Raw genomic sequence first — 27,466 nt, forward strand, 5'->3', positions numbered from 1 at the left:
AAAAGAAAATGCCACAGTCTGTAGTTAAAAGCTTTGTGATGCAGGCAAAGTTTTGCCTCAATTTTCCTCCTATAAATTTAGATGAAAATCACCACACTGCTTACTCTTTTCTTATCCTACATTAGTACTCTACAAAAATGTGTTTTAATTAAGACTAAAACAGTATGTAGTTAGATACCAGTAAATGACATAAGAGTAATCAGCAGCCACTTAGAAAAAATTCTTTTAAAAAGCAAGGCACAGCAGCTTGTGCCTATAATCCTAGCTACTCAGGAGGTGGAAATCAGGAGGATGATTTCATTCAGTAAAGCTGAGCATGACAGTACATGCCAGTGATCCAGCTATGGTAGAGGCCGGAGATAGGAGGATCACTGTTCAAGGCCAGCTGGGAAGACCCTATCCAAAAAATAACTAAAGCAAAAAAAGGGCTGGAACATGGCTCAAGTGGTAGAGTGCCTACAAATAATTTAAAAACAGTTATCATCAAGAACACCACCAACAAAAAATATGGGCAAGGATGCAGGGAAAAAGGAACCCTCATACACTGCTGGTAGGAATGTAAGCTAGTACAACCACTTTGGAAAACAATATGGAGGTTTCTTAAAAAAACTAGAAGTAGATCTGCAATCCCACTCCTAGGGATATATCCAAAGGAATGCAACTCAGGTTGCTACAAAGGCATCTGCACACCCATGTTTATTGCAGCACTATTCACAACAGCCAACCTATGGAAACAGCCAAGATGCCCCACTCCCGACAAATGGATTAAGAAAATGTAGTAATTTATACACAGTGGAATTTTATTCAGCCACAAAGAAGAATTAAATTTTGTCATTCGCAAGTAAATGGATGGAATTGGAGAACATCATCTTAAGCAAAGTTAGCCAGGCTCAGAAAGCCAAAAATTGTATGCTCTCCCTCATATGTGGATTATAGACATAAAACAAATGCAGTAGTACTATTGGACGTGGGGTCACACACTAAGGGGAGGAAACCTAAAACTTGATGGTTGATGTGCTCACTGTAGAGGAGCGAATATAGTAATCTTAAACTGGCAGAGGCCACTATGGAAGGGGACTAGGAAGTAGTGAAGCGGTCTGGTAGAGATGAACCAATGTGGGTTGCAATACACATGTGCATGGAAGCAATGCTAGGAATCTTTCTATATAGCTATCTTTATCTCAAGCTAGCAAAAACGCTATGTCTTCCTTATTATTTTCTACATTTTCTCTTCAACAAAATCAGAGTAAGAGGACAGAACAGAAGCTAGAGGGTGTGGGTAGGAGGTGACCCAAACAATGTAAATGTATGTGAGTAAATTTAAAAATGATTTAAAAAAAAAAGAATCCCAGTGCTTCCTTACTTTTTTCTTTTTCTACTTCCATAACTTTCTTCTTCCACTCATCAAATGTTGGTATATCTTCTGGATCTTTGGGACTTGCTACAGATGTAGGGTCAGCTTCTCCTGATTTTGTATAATCAGAACTCTGAAAGAAATGCAAAAAATAAGTAAAATAGACTTCAACCTTCAAAGAATACTTATTAATAAATAATAAAAAAAATACAGTGTTTCTGTCAAGTTAAATAAAAGTCTAACTTTATAATGAATGATACTATTTTGAAAAGTTTGGGTTTATTTACTAGTTGGAACTGAATATCTCTTGAAAGAAAGAACTGAAAGCATTTCTACCTAAGCACCTCAGGATGTATTCCTTTGCATAAGCAAAGGAACTTTTTAAAAAATTGTGTATCCTAAGCAAACAATGACTTAAAAGACTCCCCAAATTTGTACATGTATACATACTATACACACATGCACACACACATGTGTGGGGACTTTTAAGGTAGTACATCCACCTTAAAAGTTAAAAGAACACTCAACTTTAATAAAAAGTACCATGTACATAAAAACTTAAGACATAATTGAAAGTTTCCATACAGAACTTCACACTTCAAAAGAATTCAGAAAAACCTGTTTATGACTCAGGCTAGTAAAAGGATTTAACAAGATGCAGAATGCGTAAGATGCATTTTTTAAAAGCTGAGACATTGGTAACATTAAAATTGAAAAACTAAATAAATCAAAGACCATAAACTACATAAAGCAACAAACTACAGACAAAGAAGTATTTGTGACACATTCAGCCAACAAAGGAATGCCTCTAAAGAATGGCTACAAATCAGAAAGCAGGAAAGGGAATACAAACAAATTCATCAAAAGGAAAATGGCATTTTAATAGTAATCATGAAATGTAAGTGAAAACCAGAAATATAAATTATACCAATCTCACAGAAGCTAAACTGTAACAGTCTGTAGCAAAGTGTGGCATGTCTGTCAACTCATGGGGACTCTTAGCAGACTGCAGAAGGAATTTTAAAATTTAGTAATAGTGAGATGTATATACCCACTAACTCCACTCCTACGTACAAACATCAATGAAAACACATGTAGCTAAGAAAATATGCACAAGAATACTCACTGTAGCACTGTTTTTAAATAAAAAATTAGAGCCAGGTGCCTGTGGCTCACACCTATAATTCTAGCTACTTGGGAGACTGACTGAGATCTTTGCTCCTTGAGGCAAACAGTTCTTAAGACCCCATCTCCAAAATAACCAGAGCATAAAGGACTGGAGGTGTGACTCAAGCAATATAGCACCTACTTTGCAAGTGAGAAGCCATGAGTTGAAACCCCAGTCCCACCAAAAAAAAGGTTTTTTTGAAAAAGACCTAAATATCTATTAACTAAAAACAATGAATGGATAAATCTCAAAACCAATATTGAGTAAAGTACTACTTTACAGCAAGAATTATATCATCCTATATTGTTTCAAAATAAACCAAATAACGATATGTACTATTTATGGTCATTTGGAAAGTGCTTTCTTAAAAAACCCCATCAAACTCACGATAGTGTTACATCTGAAGTGGGGAGGAAGAATACAGCTGAGGACAGAGCATATAATCTGATTATTTTTCTCGAGTAGAATAATGCGTACACAGATGTTTGCTCATTATTTAGCCCTTTGTATATTCCTAAAACAATGCTTAATGCATTTATTAACAGAATCTTGAGAAGTGTCAAAGTCTCAGACTGGTAAATAGCCCAAGTCTCATTAAGCATATATTTGCTATCTTAGAGCATGCTTTTGAACACCAATGCCTGTGATTTCTGGTACGTTGCACTTTATTTTCTATGAAAGGAAGCAGAGTCATTCCCAACCATTCCTCTAGAAACACTTATCAGTTTGGTTTCCATACAAACTTCAATTTTGGAAGTACTAAGTCTGTGGCTACTTTAAAAAAAAAAAAAAAAAGATCCAGGCATGGTGGTACATAATTTCAGCATTTTCAGGAGGCTGAGGCAGGAAGATTTTGAGTTCAATGCCTGATTAAGCTATATAGCAAGCAAAGCCTTGTCCCCACCCACATCCGTAAAAAGTAAAAATAAAAAGCTAGTATTCTAACTGTTTAAATTACATGATAAAAATCTAGTATGAATATATTGAAAAAATAAACAACAAAGAGGTATAGAAATTCACCTGTCTCTAAGGTAACGAAGAGCAACTTCAGTATGATAGTAGTCAAGCAGAACAAATTTAGGACAAAGACGGCTGCTGTGCTTCAATTTCACATTTGATACTTAAAACAGTTTACTTAGTTTTACTTATGGATGTGATAGTTAATAATTGGTTTCGTTAGGAAAATTAAAATTAGTTTCCTTAAGATGTTGGACTATGAAACACTGAGCTCCTATATTTCTAAGAAACATAATAGACACAGCTAGTGCTGTGATAGTGAAAGTTTCCAGAATAAAGTTTAGTTAGTAGTAAGTATAAATTCACTGAAAATTTGTGAAAGTAGAGAAAGAACTCTCCAAATTAAGAAGGAATAAATGTGGATGTGGTACTCCACAATTTCAACTATTCTTTGATTCCATTTAATTTGTTTTTAAGTTCATGAAAAGGTCTTCATCTCTTTGACTTAGTTATATCTAACCTGAGGGGACCCTAAACTGCTGCCATTACCACTTCTACACGAAGTTAAAGTAGACTTCAGAAGGGGAAAAGAAAATAAAACTGTTCCACTGTGATAAACATTCTGAAATATAAGTTGGTCTAGTTTTATTCTACATGTAAGTAACAAAAGGTAAAATATCCCTTTAAAGATTCTAGTTGAAGAGCATCCATCTGATCTTATCTTATTGAAGTGATATTCTGAAGATTCTTAAATAGTTATAACTTCCATATAGGTCTCTAAGAAACTGCTTAAGTAAGGACTTTCGTATGTGGTATCAAGTAGTTATATCTAACCAAAGGGAGTTTATATATGAAACAACTTTATCAATTCTGTACTGGAAAAGAGTACCAATGGCTCTCAGGAAGTATAGTCAGTTCCACATATTAACTACTTAATCTCCCTATAATTTTATGAAAAACATGATTATAAAGAGGCTAATAACAAAAATACATTATATAAGAAAGCAATAAGTAGGAGATAGTACAAGTTATATACTAACCTCATTTTTTAAATTATCTGAAGCATTCAATGTAGATTTTGGATCATCACCATCTTGTTCACTTGCTGAAACATTTGATTCAAATTCTGATTTTGTTATCTTTCCTTTGCCATGTGAAGATGACACATTTTCTATATGCTGGTCAGCAAGGCTATTTAAGATCAAAAGACATAAACAAATTTTAGCTAAATAGTAAGGTTTTTTGTTATTGTTGTTTTGTTTTGGGGGGAGCAGTACTGGGATTTGAACTCAGGGCCTTGAGCTTATTAGTAGAGCATTCTACTACTTGGCCCACATTCCCCAGTCATTTCTGCTTTGATTTGTTTGCAGATAATGTCTCACTAACTTTTTGCCCAAGCTGAGCTAGAACTGTGATCCTCCAATCTCTGCCTCCCAAGTAGCAGGGATTATAGATAACAAGGTTTTTTGTTTTGTTTTGTTTTTGTTTTTGTTTTTTAACAATGAAACTGCTGTAATTATCAAATACAAAGTAAACCAAGAAAGGAACACAAAATGATCAGATTTCTCTCAATTGTAAAGTGGAATAAAATAGGCACCAAAGACCATTCAAACATGGCACTGAGGTTTTTACAGAATCATATCACAAGCTGGGTGTGGTGGAGCATGTCTGTAATCTTGGTATTCAGGAGGCTTAGGCTGTAGAATATCAAGTTCAAAGCCAGCCAGGTCTACAGAGCAAGACCCTGTCTCTAAGCAAACAAACAAACAAAAATAACAAAATAAACAAAAAGAATCTACCACAAACAATTTCTCATACTCACCTTTCAGGTGGACTGACAAAGGAAGGTTGTTCAACTGAGGCCACACCAACGTCACAATCAGTTTGAGGGTGCTCAGTTTCACTTGGCTTGGCTGTAGATATAGTACCAGATTTTTCTATTTCACTAAAAGAAGAAAAAAGACAACCTGGTAATTTAAGAGACTTAATGAAATAGAAGTTAAAAATGTTTTGATTTCTGAACTATCTAAGCCAAAGAAAGAAGAATACTTTATAGTTCTGCAACATGTTTTTAAGAATTCACTTATTTAAACCAGGCATGGTGGCACATGCCTGTAATCCTTGTACCTAGGAGGCTGAAGTAGGAGGATTCAGAGATCAAGGCCAGCCTGGGCTACTTAAGTAATGTAAAATCAACTGTTGAGTGATCTGTTAGTGTTCTCGGTTCTAAAAATCTAAAATATAATTTTAAAACAAAATATTATAGGTTAGTATTTGGTCTAATTAAAAAATAAAGAGTTTTACTCAGGAATGCTTTGGCTATTAAAGGTATTTTATGCTTCTACATGAATTTTAGGATTTTTCTACTTCTAATGATATTGAGATTTTGAAACCAATAAAAAAAAAAATTTGAAAATTTTGAAGAAATGGACAGATTTCTAGAAACTTACAACCACCCAAAACTGAACCAAGAGGATATTAATCACCTGAATAGATCTATAACACAAAAAGAAATTGAAGCAGCAATCAAGAGTCTCCCAGAAAAGAAAAGTTCACGACCTGATGGATACATTGCTGAATTCTATCAGACGTTTAAAGAAGAACTAATACCAACTCTTCTTAACCTGTTCCACAAAATAGAAAGGGAAGGAACACTGCCTAACTCATTTTATGAAGTCAGTATTACTCTCATCCCAAAACCAAACAAAGACACCTACCTCCAAAAAGGAGACCTACAATTTCTTTAATGAATATTGATGCAAAAATCCTTAATAAAATAATGGCAAACCAAATCCAACAACACATCAGAAAGATCATACACCCTGACCAAGTCAGCTTCATCCCAGGGATGCAGGAGTGGTTCAACATATGCAAATCTATAAACGTAATACAGCACATCAATAGAAGCAAAGACAAAAACCACTTGATCATCTCGATAGATGCAGAAAAAGCCTTCAACAAGATCCAACACCACTTCATGATAAAAGCTCTAAGAAAACTAGTAACAAAATGAATGTACCTCAACATTGTAAAGGCTACATGTGACAAACCTACAGCCAACATCATACTTAATATGAAAAACTGAAACCATTCCCCATAAAATCAGGAACGAGACAAGGATGTCCACTATCCCCACTCCTATTCAACATAGTACTGGAATTTCTAGGCACAGCAATTAGGCAAGAAGAAGAAATAAAAGGAATACAAACAGGTAAAGAAACTGTCAAAATATCCTTATTTGCAGACAATATGATCCTGTACCTTAAAGACCCAAAAAACTCTACCAAAAACTCTTAGACACCATAAACAGGTATAGCAAGGTAGCAGAATACAAAATCAACTTACAAAAATCATTAGCTTTTCTATACACCAACAACGAACAAACTGAGGAGGAATATATGGAAACAATTCCATTCATGATAGCCTCAAAAAAAATTAAATAATCTAGGAGCAAATTTAACAAAGCATATGAATGACCTCTACAAGGAGAATTACAAACTCCTGAAGAAAAAGATCAAGGAAGACTACAGAAGATGGAAAGATCTCCCATGCTCATGGATTGGTAGAATCAACAGTAAAAATGGCTATACTACCGAAAGCAATCAACATGTTTAAAGCAATTCCCATCAAAATCCCAATGACTTTCATCACAGAGATTGAAAAATCTACCTTAAAGTTTATTTGGAAACACAAGAGACTGTGAAAAGCCAAGGCAATACTCAGCAAAAAGAGCAATGTTGAAGGTATCACAATACCTGACTTCAAACTATATTACAAAGCAATAGCAGTAAAAACAACATGGTACTGGCACAAAAGCAGACATGAAGGCCAGTGGAACAGAATAGAAGACCCGGATATGAATCCATACAACTATACCCACCTCATTTTTGACAAAGGTGCCAAAAATATACGATGGAGAAAAGATACCCTCTTCAACAAATGTTGCTGGGAAAAGTGGTTACTTACCCATGTGCAAAAAAACTGAAACTAGAATCCATGTCTATCACCTTGTACTAGTATCAAATCAAAATGGATCTAGGACCTAAATATCAGACCTGAAACTCTGAAGTTACTACAGGAAGGAGCAGGAAACACTCTGGAACTAATAGGTATAGGCAAAGACTTCCTCAATAGAACTCCAGCAACCCAGCAACTAAGATAAAAGATGGACAAGAGGGACTTCATAAAATTAAAAAGCTTCTGCACAACAAAAGAAATAGTCTCTAAACTGAAGAGACCACCCACAGAGTGGGAGAAAATATTTGCCAGCTGTACATCAGACAAGGGACTGATAACCAGAATATACAGGGAACTTAAGAAACTAAACTTGCCTAAAAATCAATGAACCAATTAAGAAATGGGCAACTGAACTAAACAGAACTTTCTCAAAAGAAGAAATTCAAATGGCCAAAAAACACATGAAAAAATGTTCACTATCTCTAGCCGTAAAGGAAATGCAAATCAAAACCACACTAAGATTCCACTTCACCCCTGTTAGAATAGCCATCATCAAAAACACCACCAACAACATGTGTTGGCGAGGATGTGGGGAAAAAGGAACCCTGATACACTGCTGGTGGGAATGCAAACTGGTGCAACCACTCTGGAAAAAAATTTGGAGGTCTCTTAAAAATCTAAACATAGATCTGCCATATGATCCAGCAATCCCACTCCTGGGGATATACCCCAGGCACCTGCACACCCATGTTTATTGCAGCACTATTCACAATAGACAAGTTATGGCAACAACCAAGATGCCCCACTAGTGATGAATGGATTAAGAAAATGTGGTACTTGTACACAATAGAATTTTACTCAGCCATGAAGAAGAATGAAATCTTATTGTTTGCAGGTAAATGGATGGAAGTAGAGAACATCATTCTGAGTGAGGTTAGTCAGGCTCAGAAGACCAAAAATCGTATGTTCTCCCTCATATGCGGACTTTAGATCTAGGGCAAATGCAGCAATGTGGTTGGACTTGGATCACATGACAAGGGGAGAGCACGTATGGGAGATATAGGAATCGGTAGAAAATCCAAAATATGAAAGCGCATGATGTCCCCACTCCAGAGGAACTAATACAGAAACCTTAAAATGACAGAAGTTAAAATGAGAAGGGGATCAGGAACCAGCGTAAAGATCAGTTAGAGATGAATCAACTTTGGTTGTAACACATGTGTATACGAAAGCAATGCTAGGAATATTTCTGTATAGCTATTCTTAACTCAACTAGCAAAAACACTTTGTCTTCCTTATTATGCTTATGTCTTTTCTTCAACAAAATTAGAGATAAGGACAGAACAGGTTCTGCCTGGAAGTGAGGGGGGGAGAGAGGGTGGGGGCGGAGGGAAGAGGGGAGAAATGACCCAAACAATGTATGCACATGTGAATAAATGAATAATTAAAAAAATAAATAAAGACTTCAAAATTTATTCTAAATTACCTTCTCTAACATTAAAATTCTACCTGTTAGTATTAATTCTGTCAATATTATTGTCTACAGCATCAATAACCACCTGTTATCAAGAAATTTCACTAAATTTCTAAGGAATTTTTAGAATTTCACTTTAAAAATACATACAGTAATATTTTTACCTTTTTCCACTCCCAGTGCTCTAAAAAGCCATTTTTAAAATAATGGGAGAGCAGGATATGTAATATCTAATCTTAAATTATTCCTTTAACAGGAAATACTTAACATAGTACTAAAAAAGGGCATTTTTTTGTTTTGTTCTTTGGAATACTGCTGGAAGGAGCTCAGAGGTGTATATAACTGATTTTGTAAATTAAGGATAACTTAAGCTTAAATATTCTAAGTATTCAGTAAGTTCCAAAAAAGGTAGTTCATACAAAGACATAACTAAGAATGGAATACCAGTAATACTTACTGGAAATGAATTAACCTGACATTCCTTGAAGTAGGCTGCTAATTAAATAAACGTGTCATATGATAATCACTCAATACACACACACACACACACACGAAAACACAGGTATTATAAATTAAGTCTGCTATATAGCCTAAACTTCAAACTTGAGTATCAAGCGCTGCCTTATTCTATTAAGAAAATGTTCTATTATTAACTAGGGATATCCCCCTGCCCCGACCAAATCCTCCAATGACTTACTCAAGCTTTGAGAATGGAGTGATTTCTGAGGTAGATAAATTGGAAATATTTTCAACGTTTTCACTGTTCATAAGTACACTGGAAGAATCTTCTTGTAAATCAACTGTAGGGAGTGTCTCAACCACAGGTGAACTTAACTTTTCTGACACTGTATGCTGTTTAAAAAAAAAAAAACACTTAAATGTTAAGATTAATAAATAATCTCTTTGCTAAACAAGAGTGTATAGAAAACTGAAAACAATCATACAAAGAATGTTCAAGTGCTGTGGGTATAGCTCAGTGGTAAAGTGCTTCCCTAGCATGCATGAGGCCCCTGGTTCAATCCCCAGCACCATAAAAAAATAAAAAGGTCAGTAAAAAAGTATTTATTAAAAAGAATCCTTCCTTCTACCATTACTACCCTAAGGAATATATTGCTATTAAATACTGGCTGTACACACTTTTCGTGGCATCTCATAAGTTAGCACAAAAAGCTTGTCCCTTTTCTCCTCTACCTCCCATTTTGTATTAGGACCTACAAATATTTATGTTACTATAATTCATAACTACTAGTAGCAACTAAGAAATTATATGTTTTAGACATACAAAATAGTGAAACACAGTTCCTATCCCTAAACAGTTTAGGAAATAAACAACAGTACATGAACAAGTACTATAACAAAGCAATAAATGATTCTTGCTGCTCCTTCAGTCCTGAATAACCTGGCTCATTTACCCCTAACTCCCAACCTTCTACAAAACATAAACCTACCTAAGACCTAACTTATAATTGAAAATCTCTATTAGTACCTCCTCCCCTGTAACCAACACTAAGTACAATTACCCCTTCCTCTATTCCTCTACTGTGCCCTGCATAAGCTTTTATAACAGTATCTGTAACATCTTCTATTGCCATTATTTATGTTTCCCTCTTTTCTTTAACTATATTGTAAGCACCTGAGTAAGGACTAAGTTCTAGTTGATGTTTATATTACTGGCACAGTTATGGACTTAAATTTTTAATAAATGAATTAACAAGAGAGAGGGATTCTTACTCAATTGAAGGAACAGAATCTATGGGCTATAAATACAAAATATTGTGCTCAACAAATACTTTATTTTGTTGTAAATGAAGCAAGTTAGAAAAAATATGGTATCAAATATGATATGAAGACAACATTTATTATGAGTCAAAATGGAAGCTAGAAAATGAGGTCTTACACCCAAAATTTTACTTAAAAAAGAACAGTCATATTTATTATTAAATCTGTAACTTTACATTTTCTCAAAAGCAATACCATTATCAGATGAGTAATCTTAAAGTTCTGTTACATGGCACTTAGAAGGAAAAACAACATGCAATATGTGACCAAACAGAGGCATTCTATTTTTTAGTTTTTAAGGTTATATTATTAAAAATCAAAGCAACACAGCTTACTTGTACATCCACAATGTAGTTATCCCTTAATTTATTTTCTTCTGGTGGAACAGGTAAATTTGAAGCTGATTTTCCCAGTAATTCATCATTAGTAAGTCCCTCTCTTTCATCCTATATTGCAACAAAGAAAAAAAGACTAACTAATAAAACTATTTCACAAAACAGTCTTAAGGCCAACTCTTTCTAAACTTTGAAACCAAGAAGTATCTTGCATGCACTTAACTCTACTGCATGCTTGTTTTCTATCTCCCTATGTTCCTTTTCTTGCCACTACATTTAAAATGTGCAATATATGAGTTGAAGAATCTCACTGGATGCTTAATAAGCCCTATGATGCATTCAGCATGTAGAAAAACTTCGATAAATATTTGACAAATGAATGTCTGTAAGGTTTTTGTTTCATCTGTCTTTTGATACGTGTTCACATTCAAGTTAGGATTTTCACTATTTTTATGTCTTTAAGTGTGTCTTCTAGAATATAAATTTCATAAAGGCAAAGTTCATATTCATCTCTGTTTACCTGGAACTACTAGATAAATGCCAGAATATGTTTTCCCTACTTAAATCCATTTTTATATTTTGTTTTCAAATACATCATAAAGAAGCAATAGCTTTTTTGAAAAATATTTATCAAGTTTTCAAAACTGTTCATATACCACCCCAGAAATATATTCTACATAAATCAAAAAATTTAAATAATCCATTCCAAATATCATGGCAAAAGCCCCAAGGCATGTAAATGTAATGTAAGTGGCAAATATATGTGTAGATATACACATGCACTGCATTCATATGCACACATACATGCACAGACAGCTGGGAAAGAACGCAAAAGTCCACCAATAAGGAAATGATAAAGAACTGATGGCATATCTATAAGATGGAATGAACATGCAGCCATTCAGAAGAACCCATCAACATGAAAAGCTGATATGGGTGATATTGTTGGAGTAGGGTGATTTACATTTATGTGGTACTTGAATGGACACAAAAATATTAATTTGTGTGCATATAAAAAGGTACATCTACACCCATAGAAAAAGGTCTGAACATTTCACAACAATCAGTAAACTGTGGCTCCTTTGGGGACAGGAATAGTACATGAATATTATGTAGTCATATAAATTATTTCTGTAATGTAAAATAAGTACATTGAAATTGTAGGCAAAAGCCAAATCTAAGGCCATGTGCTGATGGCTCAGACCTACAATCGTAGCTGCTGTGGAGGCTGAGATCAGGAGGACTACAGCTCAAAGGCCCAGGCCTAAAAGCTGTGCACAGTTGGTGGCATGTGCCTGTCAACCCAGCGACTACTGGAGGCATCAACAGCAGGATTGTAATCCAGGCAGGCCAGGCAAAAAGGGAGACCCTGTCTCAAAAGCTGCCAGAGCAAAAAGGACTGGAGGCATGGCTCAAGTGATAAAGCATCTGCCTAGCAAGGATAAAACCCTGAGTTCAAACCCCAGTATTAAAAAAAAAAAAAAAAAAAGCCAAGTCTAGTCAATATTCACCTTTTAGCATTTAAAATGGTGAACTAGTAAGTGATTCAAAGACTAAGGTGTTTTGGATTCTGTCTATTCACTGTACCTAATTATATATAACAAACTATGAAGTCACCAAATGCAAATTCTCCCTGTAATATTCATTTCTAATAACTTTCAAGTTATAAAACCATATTTAAAGCATTAAAAAGAAAATATTTTTCAGTTCTTTGAACATGCACTATTTTTTCTCCCTAATGTAAACTAAGGATATTAATGAAATATCAATACAAGCAACAAGAATACATAAATAAATATCTCTCTAAGCTATCTCAATTTCAGAATTACTTGAGTAGCTCCTTGTATTATAGCAAGGAAAAATACAAATTTCCATCAAAAAAACTGTGGCACAGTAGTTTTGAAGTTACTTTCATTCTAAATGTTTTGAGACAGTCTTTAGAACGCTGACCCACAAATTAAAATGTCAACATTATTTAAGGTACCTTTTTCTGGAATTGCACATCTTCATTTTCTAGTACGCAACTGTGATCTTGAGAGTAATATGATGTTGAAGCTGAAGAACTCTCTTTACAACATACGTGCCAACTAGGAAGCCTATAAAACACCCACCACCAGAATGATTAAAAAAAAAAGTAGGGGGGGGAGAATGAAAAATTGTTAAGTCAACACAGTCCCCATATGAGCTAAAATTTGAGGCAATAAACAGGTTCCTATCTTAATATACTCAAGAACATAGCAACATGAAGAAATTTAATACCCTAGGAGAAACATAAACAGTTTTATCAACATTCCAAATAAAGCATTATGAATTCTAAGAAGCCATAACAGGACAGACTTCACAAAAGTAGTTTCTGATAATTATATTATCATAAAAGAAACAGAGAATGGTGTCAAAAAGCTAACCTCCTGAGAAAGTGCCAGGTGCCAATGATATTCTAAATTCTAAGAAGTATTTAAAGATCACTCTAATGCTTAAGCTACTTCAAAGCACACAAGTGAAGCTTCCAAACTCTTTTACATAGGGAACATTGACATCAAGAACAGAAACAGCACACAAACAAATACTATAGGTTAGTAAGATTATGAATTAAGATGCAAAACTTCTAAATAAAAGAATGTAGGAATTCTCTAGGAATATATCAAAAGAGGAATATACCACTGCTATGATCAGGTAGTTTAGCTCTGATATCCAAAACTGGTTTGATATAATAAAAATTGTTTGCCATGTGCATGAAGGAAAAATATGATTATCTCTACTCCCACTGAAAGGCATCTGACAAACATCCAGTCATCAAAATTCTTTAAATCAGTAATAAGTATGTAGTTAATGTAGTAAACATATGCATAATGTAAAATCCTAAAACACAGTATCACACTTATAAAGAAACCAAAAAATATCCCATATACCTCTGTAATAAGACAACCATGTCCATCATCACTAGTCATACCCAGTATTAGAATAAAAGAGGTATGGAAATGGAAAAGCTGGAGTTGGACATCAGGAAGCACTGCCAGGTAAAAGTACTGCCAGCAGCAAGGTGATACTGGAATCCCCATTTCCTGGCTGCAGAAAACCGAGGCTCTACTTTGATGCCAGAGATGGTAGTGGGGGCAGCTTGCACCAGCATGCTTTAACAATAGTCACAGTCCATGGAGTTCTCAGATTTACCTCCATTTCTATGTGATAGTTGTTCAGGAATGTTACCTGTCTAGCAACACAAACCTTTGAACACAGAAGCAAGGACTCTCATGGTTATCCTGAGTTGAATGCAATCAGTTAAAGAATGAAAACAGATAAACATAAATCTGACCTATGCTCATTCAAGGACTGTGCTGAAAAAACACTTGGAGCAGTTACATGTCCTTATTCTAGAAGAATTTTTGCCATCATCAGAGTGTGAGAAACTGGAAATCCCAAAGTCTCTGATTGTTTCCACTTAGAAAGTTGTAAAAGACATTACTGATTGCAAGACAGGAGAAAAAGCAAGTACAGGATAGAAGGTGCAACTTCACTAGTCAGTCTTAAAAATGACAATGACAAATTAACAGCTATGAAATTAAGATTATGTCACAGTACTTCTGGCAAAGACTTATCCTTGGATCATACTTTGGAAACCTGGATTACTAAGAAGGATTGTCCTTTATATAATGGTAGAATTATTATTATTATTATTATTATTATATTTTTGATACAGGGGTTTGAACTCAGGGCGTCACACTTGCTAGGCAAGTACTCTACTGTTTAAGCCCTTGTTTTGGACTATCTTAACGATGTATCTTAGGGTTCCAGCCAGAAATATCAAAGAAAATTCTATGTTGTACATGTTTAAGTCTATTACTTTAACTAAGAAACTATTTTGTTTTGACTTTTAAAAGTTGCCTTTTATTTCTACTTTGTCATATGTCATTATCAGTTTCCTATCAAGTTAGAGTTTCTGTGTTTTAAAGTGTAACTATGTGTTGATACGCAGTTATTAACGAATTCTTAATTAACTTTACTAGGTTATGCTGTAGAAATATCAGCAAAGGTGTGTTTCTGTTGATTGGCTATGGTACTGCTCCATGTCACCTTCACTCCAGGATCCAAGCCAAAAGAACAATTCCCTTTTTGTGACTCTGCTGTTCTTATGGCAGAGGAAGTAGGAAATAGTATACGTTTCAGTTGGCTCTCAAAAGTTATTATCTGTCATGTGTGCTTTAAGCAAGCCACATGTTCATGCCTAGTATTATGGAACCAGAGTGTCTAGCCTTACTGTCTACCTATATCATGGCATATAAATCAATATATGTACATGAACTATAGAAACTGAAAGATCAACTCATTCAGTCTTCTAAGTTTTTGGATGAGGAATCATAGGCTTAAGAAGGGAAAATCATTCTCTTGGCATCATCTAACTGTGTTGGTGCATATTTCTGATTAAAAAAAAAACCCTCCCTTCAGTAGGATTCATCTCTTTTGTTTGTATGAATGTATTATAAATGAAAAGACAGGATAGCCCTATCTCATTATAGTTTTTTTTCTATATATACCAAAGCAAAATACATACCAAAAGTAACTACATTTTACCAACAAAGTATGCTTCTGCCTAATGTTTTCTGTCTATACCCAACAAAGCACTACTATATAGAAGGAATAGAAGTTATTTCTATTTGTTCTTTGTCCTGTGCTAATTTATCATGCACATGGCTTGATACAGTGGCTTTAGGTTTAATCAAAGGAATAAACTCATAATGCCCTAACAAAAAGGAATTGGAAAAGTACACAATAAAATTAATGAGTTGCAAATACAAATTTACCTGTGTTCTGCAGATGAGTTTATGTAAGTGGAAAATTCAAGAGTTATTTATTAAAAGTTCTAGGTGTAAAAAAATTATACTCTAAGTATAAAATCAAGAGACAAATCCACAGACTTTCTATACTCAAACCATCATCACCAGTTATAAAAGGTTATTAGGTCTATATTTATAATAGAAAACATCAATATCTAAACTTTACAATAAGCCTTACATTAAAAAGAACTATTTGAAATTTCTAAAATCTGACAATAGTTTTACTTAAAAATGTCAATTTCACACAAAAATAACAATATATAAGGAAGATTGAGAAACTAAATATTGAGATGTAAAAATGGAGACATTTTATATAAAAAGCCAAAAGTAGTAAAGATTCTGATATGAAGGGAATATACCTAACTGAGACTACAATAGTTACAACAATATAGGGAGGCGCTGAGAGAGGTAAAAGGAATCCTCAATGTGTCTACAAAGAGAAATTCCATGAGAATAGTTGCAAACAAGGAATAGAGGGAAATATATTTTATATATATAAATATATTCATAACGAATACTGACCTAAACCAAATTATGACAGAAGTAAATGTATTTGCAGCATGTAGCTAAAAGAATCTAATCACCCGCAGTAGAACAGTTAAAATTGATATTAAAGCAATTATTTTACAGACAAAGAGGTTAATACCAAATTAATCACTTAAGAGATGGAAAGTAGCTTCCTTGATAAGAAAAACTGAGGAAAAACAGAGAAAGGAATAGTTTCTTGGGGGTGGGCACCTTCTAGAGCTATATGGCTTTTTAAACTATGAGTTTACTAAAACTAAAAGAAAATGAAGGGGAAAGTACATAACAATACAGTGGGATGCTACAGTGCATACATTTAATTCATGCATAAATTTCTTTCCAGAAAGAAAAGTGTGTGGCAAAGGTAACAGGAAGATTACTTTTACTGATAAGCTATGTCTTTTGCATTCTGAATAAGAAAACTTTAGGAAAAAAATGTAAAAAAAGTAAAGTGTTTAATTTTACTAGATTTTTTTCTACAATATTAACAGGATACAAAATTTACACATGTAATATGATCTTAATACACAATTGTCATGTCATCCCTTGCCTGTGCTTTTGCTTTCCACAGTTTCAGTTACATTCAACCACAGGTCAAAAATATTAAATGGAAAATTCTAGAAATAATTTCCAAGTTTTAAACTTCACAGTATTCTGAGTAGCAAGATAAAAACCTGAAGCAGTCCTAGTGGGACACGAATCATGTCTTTGTCTACCACATCCACACTGTATACACTACCTGCCCGTATAGTCAATTAGTAGCCAGAGGATTATCAGATCCACTGTGGCAGTATCATAGTGCTGTGTTCTAGCCTTTATCTTATTCAATAATGGCCTCAAGAGTAGTGACATTGGCAATTCAGGTATGCCAAAGGGAAGCAGTAAAGTGCTCCTTGAAACAAAAAGGTTAAGTGCCATAAGACAGTCATTCATATAATTTTTATTACAGTAAATTTTCATAACTGTTCTACTTACTATTAGTAACTCTGTTAATCTCTTACTGTGCCTAATGTATAAGTTAAATTTATCACAGGTAGGTATACATACCAAAAAAAAAAAAAAGCACAATATATTTACGGTTCAAAACTATCTGCAGTTTTGGAGAAACAACCATTTAATTACTGCCACTACTCAAGGTATTCAAGAGTTCTCCCTACCTAAAAAAGTTACTGAAGTACTAAAGTATTTTATCCTGAAAAAAAAAATCATGATACATATAAATCTATCTTTCCTACCTAGTACAGGATAGAAGCTAATTAAAGCAGGTTTTTAGTGTGCAGAAAAAAATACGACCTCCTTAGAAGATTCAAAGATACATGAGACTCTGCCCTCAAGCTCTTCCCATGTGAGTTAGGGAAGACATGCACATGCACAGAATCAGAGAAATCGATCTGTGATAATATCAGGCTTAACATTCCACTTACGAAAAAACTTAACATAGACAAAAGTAAGAGTAAAAAAACTATCACAAAATAAGAGCAAAAAATTAAGCCATCAAAGTAAAATGGGAGTATCTCAAACCCATTCCAACTTTGTTAAACAAGAACGAATGAATGGGGCCCTTACTGTCAACAAGCCCACACAGGTGAACTAGTTATGTACCTTTTGATTAACAGCCAGGAGACCACACTACAGTGACTTGATGACACTATGGACCAGATTCCACACCATTTAAGCAAATTCCTAAAATTACAGCATGAAAATCTCAAGTCTAATGAAATGAGTTTCTCTCTAGTCCAGTAAGAACCAGAAATTACATTAAGTTAAACAGCAATTTGTGAAACTCAGCTCAAAGGAAGTGACAACTCCTAGGTTATTTACCACTCAGCCCCCGCCACCCTCACCATGCTGATGACTGAACCCAGGGCTTGCTAGGCAAACCACTTGAGTCACACCCTCAGCCCCCGTTACTATTAAGTTGATTGTGCACATACATCTATATCCTCTCTTATTCTTAAAAAGTTAAACTCCCTGAGAACCAATTCCATATTCCTAACCACTGTAACCTCTCCCTAAAAAAATAAAAATTTGCTAATATAAGGTTCTTAATATTTGTTAAATGACTAAGAGTTCTCTGTGGGGTGTCACTGTGTAGCATATAGTGAAAAGAAGTTCAGCCATTCTTTTACCTCTCCCATCCCTACCACCACCAGTATCATTCCCTTCTGCACCCCCATAAGATACACACAAACTCAAAAGTGAAAAAAAATCTGGAAAATAAGTGTTGCACCTACATTGATACATCACTGTCACTTAGAGCTCATAGTTTTACCTGGGGGTTGGCCTTTGTATAGTTTATGGATTCAGACATGTATCAACCATCACAGTATCATACATAGTGGTTTCCCTGCCCTCAAAGTCCACTGTGCTCTACTTATTCATTGGTCCCTTTCATCTGACCCCTGTCAACTACTACCTTTTACTTTCTACATAATTTTGCCTTTTCCAAAATGCCATACAGGTGGAATCATATAATATGCAATTTTCTCAGATTGTTTTCTTTCTCTTAGTAATAATATGTGTTTACATTTCCTCCATGTCTTCTCATGAATTCATAGCTCTCTGTTGTTCAGCACCAAATAATATCCCATTGTCTGAATGTACTTCAAAACTATCTCTTAAGTGATCATTCTCGAACCCATATAAAACTGCTGCAAAATGTCTTTGACACTCAGATTATATCTTTCCATAACTTCTACGACACTGAAAAAGTAGTTAATTTTAAATCCCATTTTGGGGATTTCTTATTTGTACATGATTTTTAGATCAATTTACTTGATTACATTGTATAATGTTGAGTTTGGCCTTGACATGAACAGAATCATACTGAGAAATTTAAAACAAATAGGGAGCTAGGATGGTACCCCATACATAGAACTGGCTTCAAAATGTATTCACCTTTATCGATTTTTTACAAGTGACACTATAGATTTACTCAGTTTAAAAGTATTCCAACATCACCCCCAAAATTGCTAGGCAATTTTCATGTATTCAACACAAAAGTATGACCCCATGTTTTAAACCAATGTTAATTTCCTGGTTTTGTCAAACGTACCATGGTTATGTGAGATATTAACATCTGGAGGAAGCAGAGTGAAGAGAATATAGCAGCTCTCTGTACTACCTTTGCAAATTGTCTATACATCTAAAATAAAAGTTCATTTAAAAAATAAACACAATCCATGAAAGAAAAAATTGATAAATTGGACTTCATCAAAATTAAAAACTTATGATCTACAAAATACACTGTTTAGTACATGAAATGATGAACCACTGACCAAGAGAAAATACTGACAAAGCGTGTATCTGATAAAAGGTTTGTATTCAAAATAAAAAAACTCTCAAAACCCAATAAGCAAGAAAACAAAACTCATTAATAAAAAAGAAAAATGAGTAAGAGATTTTCAGACATGTCACCAAAGAAAACAAATATGCCAAATACAGACACAGAAGGTGTACCACATCATCAGTAACAAGGGAAATACAAATCAAAGCTAGAGTGAGAACCACACCTTCTGATAAAATTAAAAAGAACGACCAGGTCAGGTGCAGCCAGAGATGTGGAAGGACTTTTATATTGCTGATGGGAACATAAAGTTGTACAACTGCACTGGAAAACAAATTTGACAGTTCCTGAAAAATGCAACTTTGGACTGGGGATGTAGCTCAGTGATACAGTGCTTGCTGAGCATGCATGGTCCTTGATTCATTCCTCAGCACTGTAAAAAAAATAAAAAAGGAAACGAAAAAGTGAAACACATACATACCTTATCATCCAGTCATTCTGGATGAATACTCTCACGTACTCAAAAAAAAGACAGCATGAAAGTTCACCTTAATAGTCAAAAACTGGAAAACTCAAATATTCATCAGCAGATACCTAGATAAACAATTTGTGGTATACTCATGCAGTGGACTACTATTCAGAAGTAAAAAGGAATGAATGTTGATGCACAAAATAATGGGTAAATCTCAAAATAACAAGACTGAGTAAAAGGAACCAGACCAAAAGAACACAAAACCCCCAGTAGTTTATGATTCTATTTGCATAATACTATTGGAAAATGAAAACTACGTTACAGCTACAGAATGTGTATCTGTGGCTGCTTAGAGGAGGGTGGACAGGAGGAAAGGGTAAGGGGCATGAGGAATTTTCTTAGGGTAAAAATCACTTTGATTGTGTTGATGGCTTCAGGGATTTGCATATACCTCAAAAACTATCAACTTTTACAGTTAAGGATGTGCAGTTTATTGTATCCCCACTATTCCCCCAGTAAAGCTAATTTTAAAAGGGAAGAGAAAACAAGTTTGACAAAAGGTTGGTAATTGTTGAAATAAGGTAAAAAGTATACAGGGGTTATTATATTCTTCACTGTACTTCCAGATGTTTTAAAATTCTCATTAAAAAACCATTCTGGAATTCTGTCAATTTTTAAAAAAGAAAAATATTCAATGTTGTACTACTTCCTTTCCAGATACATTACCGTAAAATTCAACTTGGGGATAGCTGCCAGACTGGAATTCTTTAAAATGGACAAAAAAGCAGCTGCACAGATCATAAACTATCTAGAGCTTTACAGCAATTGAAATGTTATTAGGAATGGTTAAAAGCTCAAGTTCAGTTTTTTATTTTATTTTTATTTATTTTATTTTTTAAAATATTCATCTTTTTGTCCCCTCCATATACAGCAATATGCTTATTCTATATTAAGAGACTACATATGTATTCATTTATTTTAGTAATAAAATGTGACAGTGATTGAGGAAACACCTTTTTAAAATGACATTCGATGGCTTATGAGAGAGAGCTTTTTATAGTTGCCTAGCACACAGAAACTAACCTGTTAACTTTAGCAACTATCAAAGAAATCTGACAAAATACTATAGTAATAAATTTCAGAAAGGTACATTAATGTGCAATAAAGAACATGCCAATATGCGAATGAGTTAAGCCTAAAAATTGCAGGGAAGAGGACAAAAGTAAGCTGGAATCTGTTGAACTTGCAAGTGAGGTAATGTTGTTTTCCTCTGACTTGTAAAGAAGTTTTGCAAGCACTTAACACTATGAAGTAAGTACCAAATATTATGTTAGATATACATATTATCGGGCCCTGCATGAAATGTTAACCATAATTTTCAAATCATTAAATATTTGAATAAATATATATCTAGGAAACATGAAAAAACAAAGTAGCAATTTTAATTAAGAACAAAAGATCAATTTAAAGATGAAAAACACTGTGACTGAGAGACTGAAAGGAAACAAAGGCGCTTAGGGGTGTAGTTCAGTGGTAAAGTGGTTGACCAGCAAGCTCTGAGTCCCAGGCGCCATCCCCAGCACCACATAAAAAACACATACAAAACAGACATTACAACCACTGACAAAGTTATATGTGGAAACATGACAATCAAAACTAATGTTTTCCTATTTTAAATTAACTCTCACAAAATAACATTAAATGGACAAAACCTACTTGGAAACAGGAGAGTTATGTTATAATATGTAAGAAACAAGCTTAGTCAAATACACAGACATTTATAGAAATATAAATTAAACTTTCTTCTCAAGTGCACATGAAATATTTCCAAATACTGAGCACAAATGAAAGCCTCAAGAGACTCAAAATCAAACAGACTATGCTCTTCAACCACACTGCAACAAAATTTGAAATAACAAGAAGGTGACTAACAACACATTAGGAAAAATATGTACCAAGATAATCCTCCTGATAGAGGAAAACAATAAAGAACATTATGAAATACTACAGCAGAAAGACTACGGGGCAAATTGGTGGGATGCAGATTAAGACAAGAGTAGGAAAATCACGCTTTTGAGTTCATTAGTAGATGACACTGAAAATGAGCTAATCTTTCAACTCAAAACGACAAAAGATGTATAGTACAAAAAAAAAAAAAGTAAGGATATATTAAAATGGAAAGAAAGACCTGGCTTTTAAAGTCAGGCTCTCACATGCCACACCCCCAGCCCTTTATGCTCTAATTGCTTTTTAAATAGGATCTACAATTTTTGCCTGCGACTGGGTTCTGAGATCCTTCTTCATATGCCTCCACATGGCTGGGATTACAGACATACACCACCACACCTGGCATGTTTGTTGAGATTGGGGTCTGGTGAATTTTTTGTCTTGGCTGGCCTTGAACCATGATTCTTCTGATCTCCCCCGTCTCAAGTAGCTGGGATTACAGATGCAAGCCACTGCACTGGGCCCTTTTTCTTTTTATAGTATGGTCCTAATGTGAGGACTATCTGATTGGCTCATTATGAGCAGATTTAGGTTGTGTGTTCCTGGCCAAAACCCTTCCTAAGTGCTGCTGTGTCTTTCTCAGGGCATTATATCCATGAGCATGATACAAACTTCAGCGGTTGCAATTCCACTTTCAGGTCATTTTTCAAGAGAAATGAAAAGTATGTCCACAAAAAGCCTTATAAATGAAGGTTCCCATTAGCTTTTTATTCCTAATAGCCAAAAACTGGAAGCAGCCCAGACAACCATCAACACAATAAACAAACTGTAGTATATTCACACAGTGTACCACTAATGTGCCTATGCCCAGCAATAAAAAGAAACTAATTAATGACAAAGTAACAACACAAACAAATCTCAGAAATATTACACTGAGTAAAAAAAGTCAAATGCGTAAGAATGTACTATGCAATTACATTTAGGTGAAGCTACAGAATTAGTGTAACTAATTTATGGTGATAGATCACTGGTTGTTTTCAGAGGATTTGCTAGAAAAGGAACATGAAGAAACTTTCTTAGGTGATGGAAATGTCCTGTATCTTTTTTCTCCTTCCTTTTTCCATCCCTCCCTCCCTCCTTTTTTTTTTTTTTTTTGTGAGTAAAGCAAAACAGTTTGAGATAGAAAAATAGCAAAGAGTAGAGCCCCCAGAGCTGGGAGGGGTCCCAAGACAGGGTTGCCCTGTTCTGTATCTTGATGGGGTGTGGGTTATACAGATGTATGCATCTTCAAATCTGATCCAATTATACAATTAAGACCTGTGCATTTCACTGCATGTAAATTATTTTGATTCAAAAATGTAGGAAACAAAAAGTCAATATTGTCTTCAGCAATTTTCAAATATAAAATAAGTGAAGATATAGTATGTCTATGGGAGAATGATGGTGACAAAATGTAAAGATCCCAATTCTCCCCAAAGTAATTCATCACTATAAATTAACCCCTATCAAAATATCTGTTGGACCCTCTCAGTCTAAAAGCTATATGGAAAAAAAAGTGGTCCAAGAATAACAAAGCTAAAAACAACAACAACAAAAGTGAAGACATGTGATTCACATTGCCAGATAATTAAAGATTATAAAACCACTCTAATTAAACTATCATACTGGAATGGCAAGACAGACAACTGGACAGAATAATTTCAACTGCACATGGGCACAAAGTCTCTCTTTAGAGGCAGTCTACACGGGTGCTAAATAAAGTCCTGCTGGACTAAAAGCATCTAACACTTCATTCACTGCTTAGAATTCACTGATAATCATACAAATTTCTCCAGTAGCTAAAGAAAAGTGTTAAGTAGGAAAAAGAATGAGATTAAGAGCTGACGGTAGTCCCTCTTTTGTGCAGTTTTGCTTTCAATAGTTTCAGTTACCCCAGGTTAACCATGGTTTGAAAATATTAAATGGAAAAATCCCAGAAATAAGCATTTCATACATTTTAAATAACACACCCTTCTGAGTGGCACGATGAAATCATGTACGGTTTCTTCTCCATCCTGAATCAATGTGAACCATTCCTTTGTCTAGTGTATCCCCAACAATATACTCTACCATTAGAAGCCCACTGGGTTAAGAGATCCACAGTGGCAGTATCTCAGGGTTTGTATTCAAGTTAACTCTTATTTACCTAATAATGGACCCAAAGTGCAAGAGTAGTGGTGCTAGAAATTCAGATATGCCAAGAAGACCACATAAAAGTGCTTCTTGAAGAGGTAAAAGTTCTCAAGGAAGAAAAGAAATTATATGCTGAGGTTGTTAAGATCTAGATTAAGAATGAATTTTGTGAAGGAAAAAGGAAATCTGTGTAAGTTTTGCTGCTCTACCACAAACTGCAAACATTATAGCCATGATGTGAGGTTAACTGCTTAGTTAAGATGGAAAAGATATTAAGTTATACAGTGTTCAATACTATCCAAGTTTCAGGCATCCATTGGGGGTCTTGGAACTTATCCCTCAGAGGTAAGTGAGGACTACTATAAATGTGTGCAAATGTCAGAACATACAACCAATACTATTTTGAAAGAAAACACACATCTCAATAAATACATGGAAGGCTGACTGGAAAAACACTCACCAAATATGCTCCAGGGTAAATGCCTAAGATGAGGGTAGAGAAGTGAGACTGGAGATAGAAGACAAAGCAATAGTAAGGAAAAGCAGAGCACCATAAAAGGTTAATACAGGCAGAATGTGGTATGAGCTACTTTCACAAAGAAAGAAATAATCTCAGAAATAAAGTAGTAATTTACCCAAAGTCAATTTGTGATTGCACTCTAAACCTCTCATCTTTCTACATATATATTGACACATTTCATGTTTAATTATTTTTCAACAAATAAATGGAAAGAAAACTGAGGAAATAACACTGATCCACTCATGCCAGTGGCTCTCACCTATAATCCTAGCCTGTAATCAACCCTTATATGATCTTGAACAAGTTATAAACCTACCTACATGCTTCAATATGTACACTATAAAATGGAGTTGCTGTGAGGAAATGAAATAAATGCATGTGCTATGCCTCAGCCTGGTACAGAATACACACTCAAATATTACTTTTTATCAACTCATAGTACTTTCTATCTTAACTTCTTCACTTTCTCTCAGTGCTCAACCTGCTGAATCTAGTTTCTGCACTCATTATACCACTAGAACTGGTATAGCAAAATGTACCTTTTGTGATTTCTCTCTGCCTATGGCTTCCACTTCAAAGTCCTTCTTTCTTTGGTTTGTCAAATTATATACTTCTTATCTCTCTGGTTCTCTTCTGAGTCTCCTTAGTTATGCTTCCTCTGTTCACTATTTAAGTTCTGATGCTCCTAGGGTTCTTTGCTGAGTCTTTCCTTTATAATCTAGATGAAAAACTTTACCTATCCTCATAGTTTTAAGCTGATGGCAACCAAAGACTGATACATTCCTTCAAACTCTTTAATGAGACTGTATGCTAATGTTCTGAATGAATGGACCTCATGGAAAGATTGGATTTCTCTCCCTTTATGTTTCAAAACACCTCAGAAACTAAATCCAAATAAACTAAAACTGAACATGTTATCTTCTTTTTCCAAATCCCTTACTCCTATCTTTCACCATGTGGTACTGCTATACACTCGGTCCTCAAATTAGAAACCTGAAAAACATCTATAACTATTCCTTTTCCTTCACCCTCCCTTCATTAGCTCCAGTTTATTTTACTTAAAATTCTTTTAACCCATTTCTGAAACCCATTATCACTGCCTTAGCACAAACCCTTACCTTTTGCCTATAAGCATTCTCCTAACAGATCTCCCTAAATCTTGGTATTTCTGCAAATTGATTTTTCTCATCACTGCCAAAAAAATCTTAATACCAAATTTTCAGATGGTCATTCCCATTTATGATCTTTATAGACTCCATCATCTACAATGACAAAACACAAGCTTATCTCCCCATACTTCAAAATCACTAAAGTTCTGCTACTAAGTCTTCAGCTTTGTATTTCCAGCCATTCCCTGTTCCTCACTCTATGCTTCAGTAATACAGATCTACCTATGGCTGTTCCTTTGAACACAGACCATGTAGTCTTATACTACCACATTTCTGGCTCATGCTAAGTCCTCTTCCAAGAATGTTCTGCCCCTGTTCCCACTCCCCCTCATCCAAAACCTGACTAAATTGTTATTCTTCTTCTCTCAAGGGGCAGAATAAGACTTCTATGATTTCCACAGGTTAGAGGTTGGTGGACTGCTCTCTAAATTCTCATAGACCTTAGCTATCTCTCTCTGAACACTACTATATGCTCTTAACTGCAGTTAACTATTTATTTTTGTTTCTCAAGTAAGACTAAGACCAGGGCAAAGAACGTATTGTCCTGATCCCAGCATAGTAGTATATTGAGCTCTTACTCTATGGATTGAAACAGTTTTTGGAAAGTGAGAGTTCAGTAATAGAGAAAACTTCATGGTAAAAGAACCAAAGTGGGCAATAAGGAATTTCTTCTTAAGCCTAAGCTCAAGGGTGGCTCAACTGGTACAGTACTTGCCTAGAAAATGTGAGGCTTGAGTCCAAATGCTAGTACCGCCAAAAAAAAAATTTAAACCTATGCTCAGATCTTATTCTTGGTACAGAAATGCAGTGCCAGCCATCTGGTTAAAGAAACAGTGAAAAATGACATTAAAAAAAAAATTAATGCCGAAAAATTGAAAAAAAATACAGAAATTCTATGAGGTATTGATAGGCTTGTAAGAAATTGGTGTATAACATGGAAGTCAGTTTGGTCAAACACAGGTAGTAACATGAGACCAAATGATCATTGGGCCTCCAGCGCCTTTGCTTAATAGGCACCCTATTTTCTTTCAGTCATATTATTTTGCTAATGGAAGATATTCCTTAACCTAGGATCAGTTGGGACTCTTCTGTTTGGTCTATCTGCTAGTAAGAGCACAATATGCAGCTAACTCCTTTCAGCTTTTAGTCTATGTGGCTTCCTCAGCAGTCCAGAGTTAAATCACATGGAAGTACAGAGCTAAGCTGAAGAAAGCTCTATGTTCTAATGCTTGTTTCTAATCAAACCTTTGAATTTAGTAGTTATGGTATTTTTAAAAATTTTATTAGCATATATTAGTTGCATGGGAGAATCACTGTTACATTTACATATGGGCTTACAGTACATCTTAATTAGATTCACCCTCCATCACTCTCCAGCATTCTTCCCCCTCTACCTTAGAACAATTCAACAGGTTTCACTGTTCTGTTTTCACAAGTGCATACAAAGTGCACTCACCCACCATACTCACACTCCTTTACCCTTTGTGTTAGGGTCTTTTTTCTTTATGGGACTAGGGTT

The 27,466-nt window shown here is 34.8% G+C and overlaps 1 protein-coding gene and 1 pseudogene across 5 annotated transcripts in view; one reads left to right on the plus strand and one right to left on the minus strand.

Annotated features, from left to right (window-relative positions):
- The window catches only part of Suco (SUN domain containing ossification factor), an 81,048-nt gene that overhangs the window by 43,159 nt on the left and 10,423 nt on the right, over positions 1 to 27,466 (minus strand). For 4 of the 5 annotated variants that reach the window (XR_012438829.1, XM_074047465.1, XM_074047462.1 and 1 more), the window contains exons 2-7: positions 13,009 to 13,120; positions 11,025 to 11,135; positions 9,608 to 9,762; positions 5,302 to 5,424; positions 4,520 to 4,670; positions 1,364 to 1,487 (exon numbers count right to left, since the gene is read on the minus strand). Coding sequence is in view for 4 of the 5 variants with exons in the window: in XM_074047465.1 (XP_073903566.1) it covers positions 1,364 to 1,487; positions 4,520 to 4,670; positions 5,302 to 5,424; positions 9,608 to 9,762; positions 11,025 to 11,135; positions 13,009 to 13,120 (776 nt within the window). In the remaining variant the exon portion in view is untranslated. The remainder of the gene's footprint in view (positions 1 to 1,363; positions 1,488 to 4,519; positions 4,671 to 5,301; positions 5,425 to 9,607; positions 9,763 to 11,024; positions 11,136 to 13,008; positions 13,121 to 27,466) is intronic. The other variant, XM_074047464.1, reaches the window with a different exon arrangement.
- Positions 14,177 to 14,772, plus strand: LOC109689123 (AN1-type zinc finger protein 1 pseudogene; annotated as a pseudogene).

Source organism: Castor canadensis, chromosome 11 (assembly GCF_047511655.1).
Source record: "Castor canadensis chromosome 11, mCasCan1.hap1v2, whole genome shotgun sequence".
Taxonomy (NCBI): domain Eukaryota; kingdom Metazoa; phylum Chordata; class Mammalia; order Rodentia; family Castoridae; genus Castor; species Castor canadensis.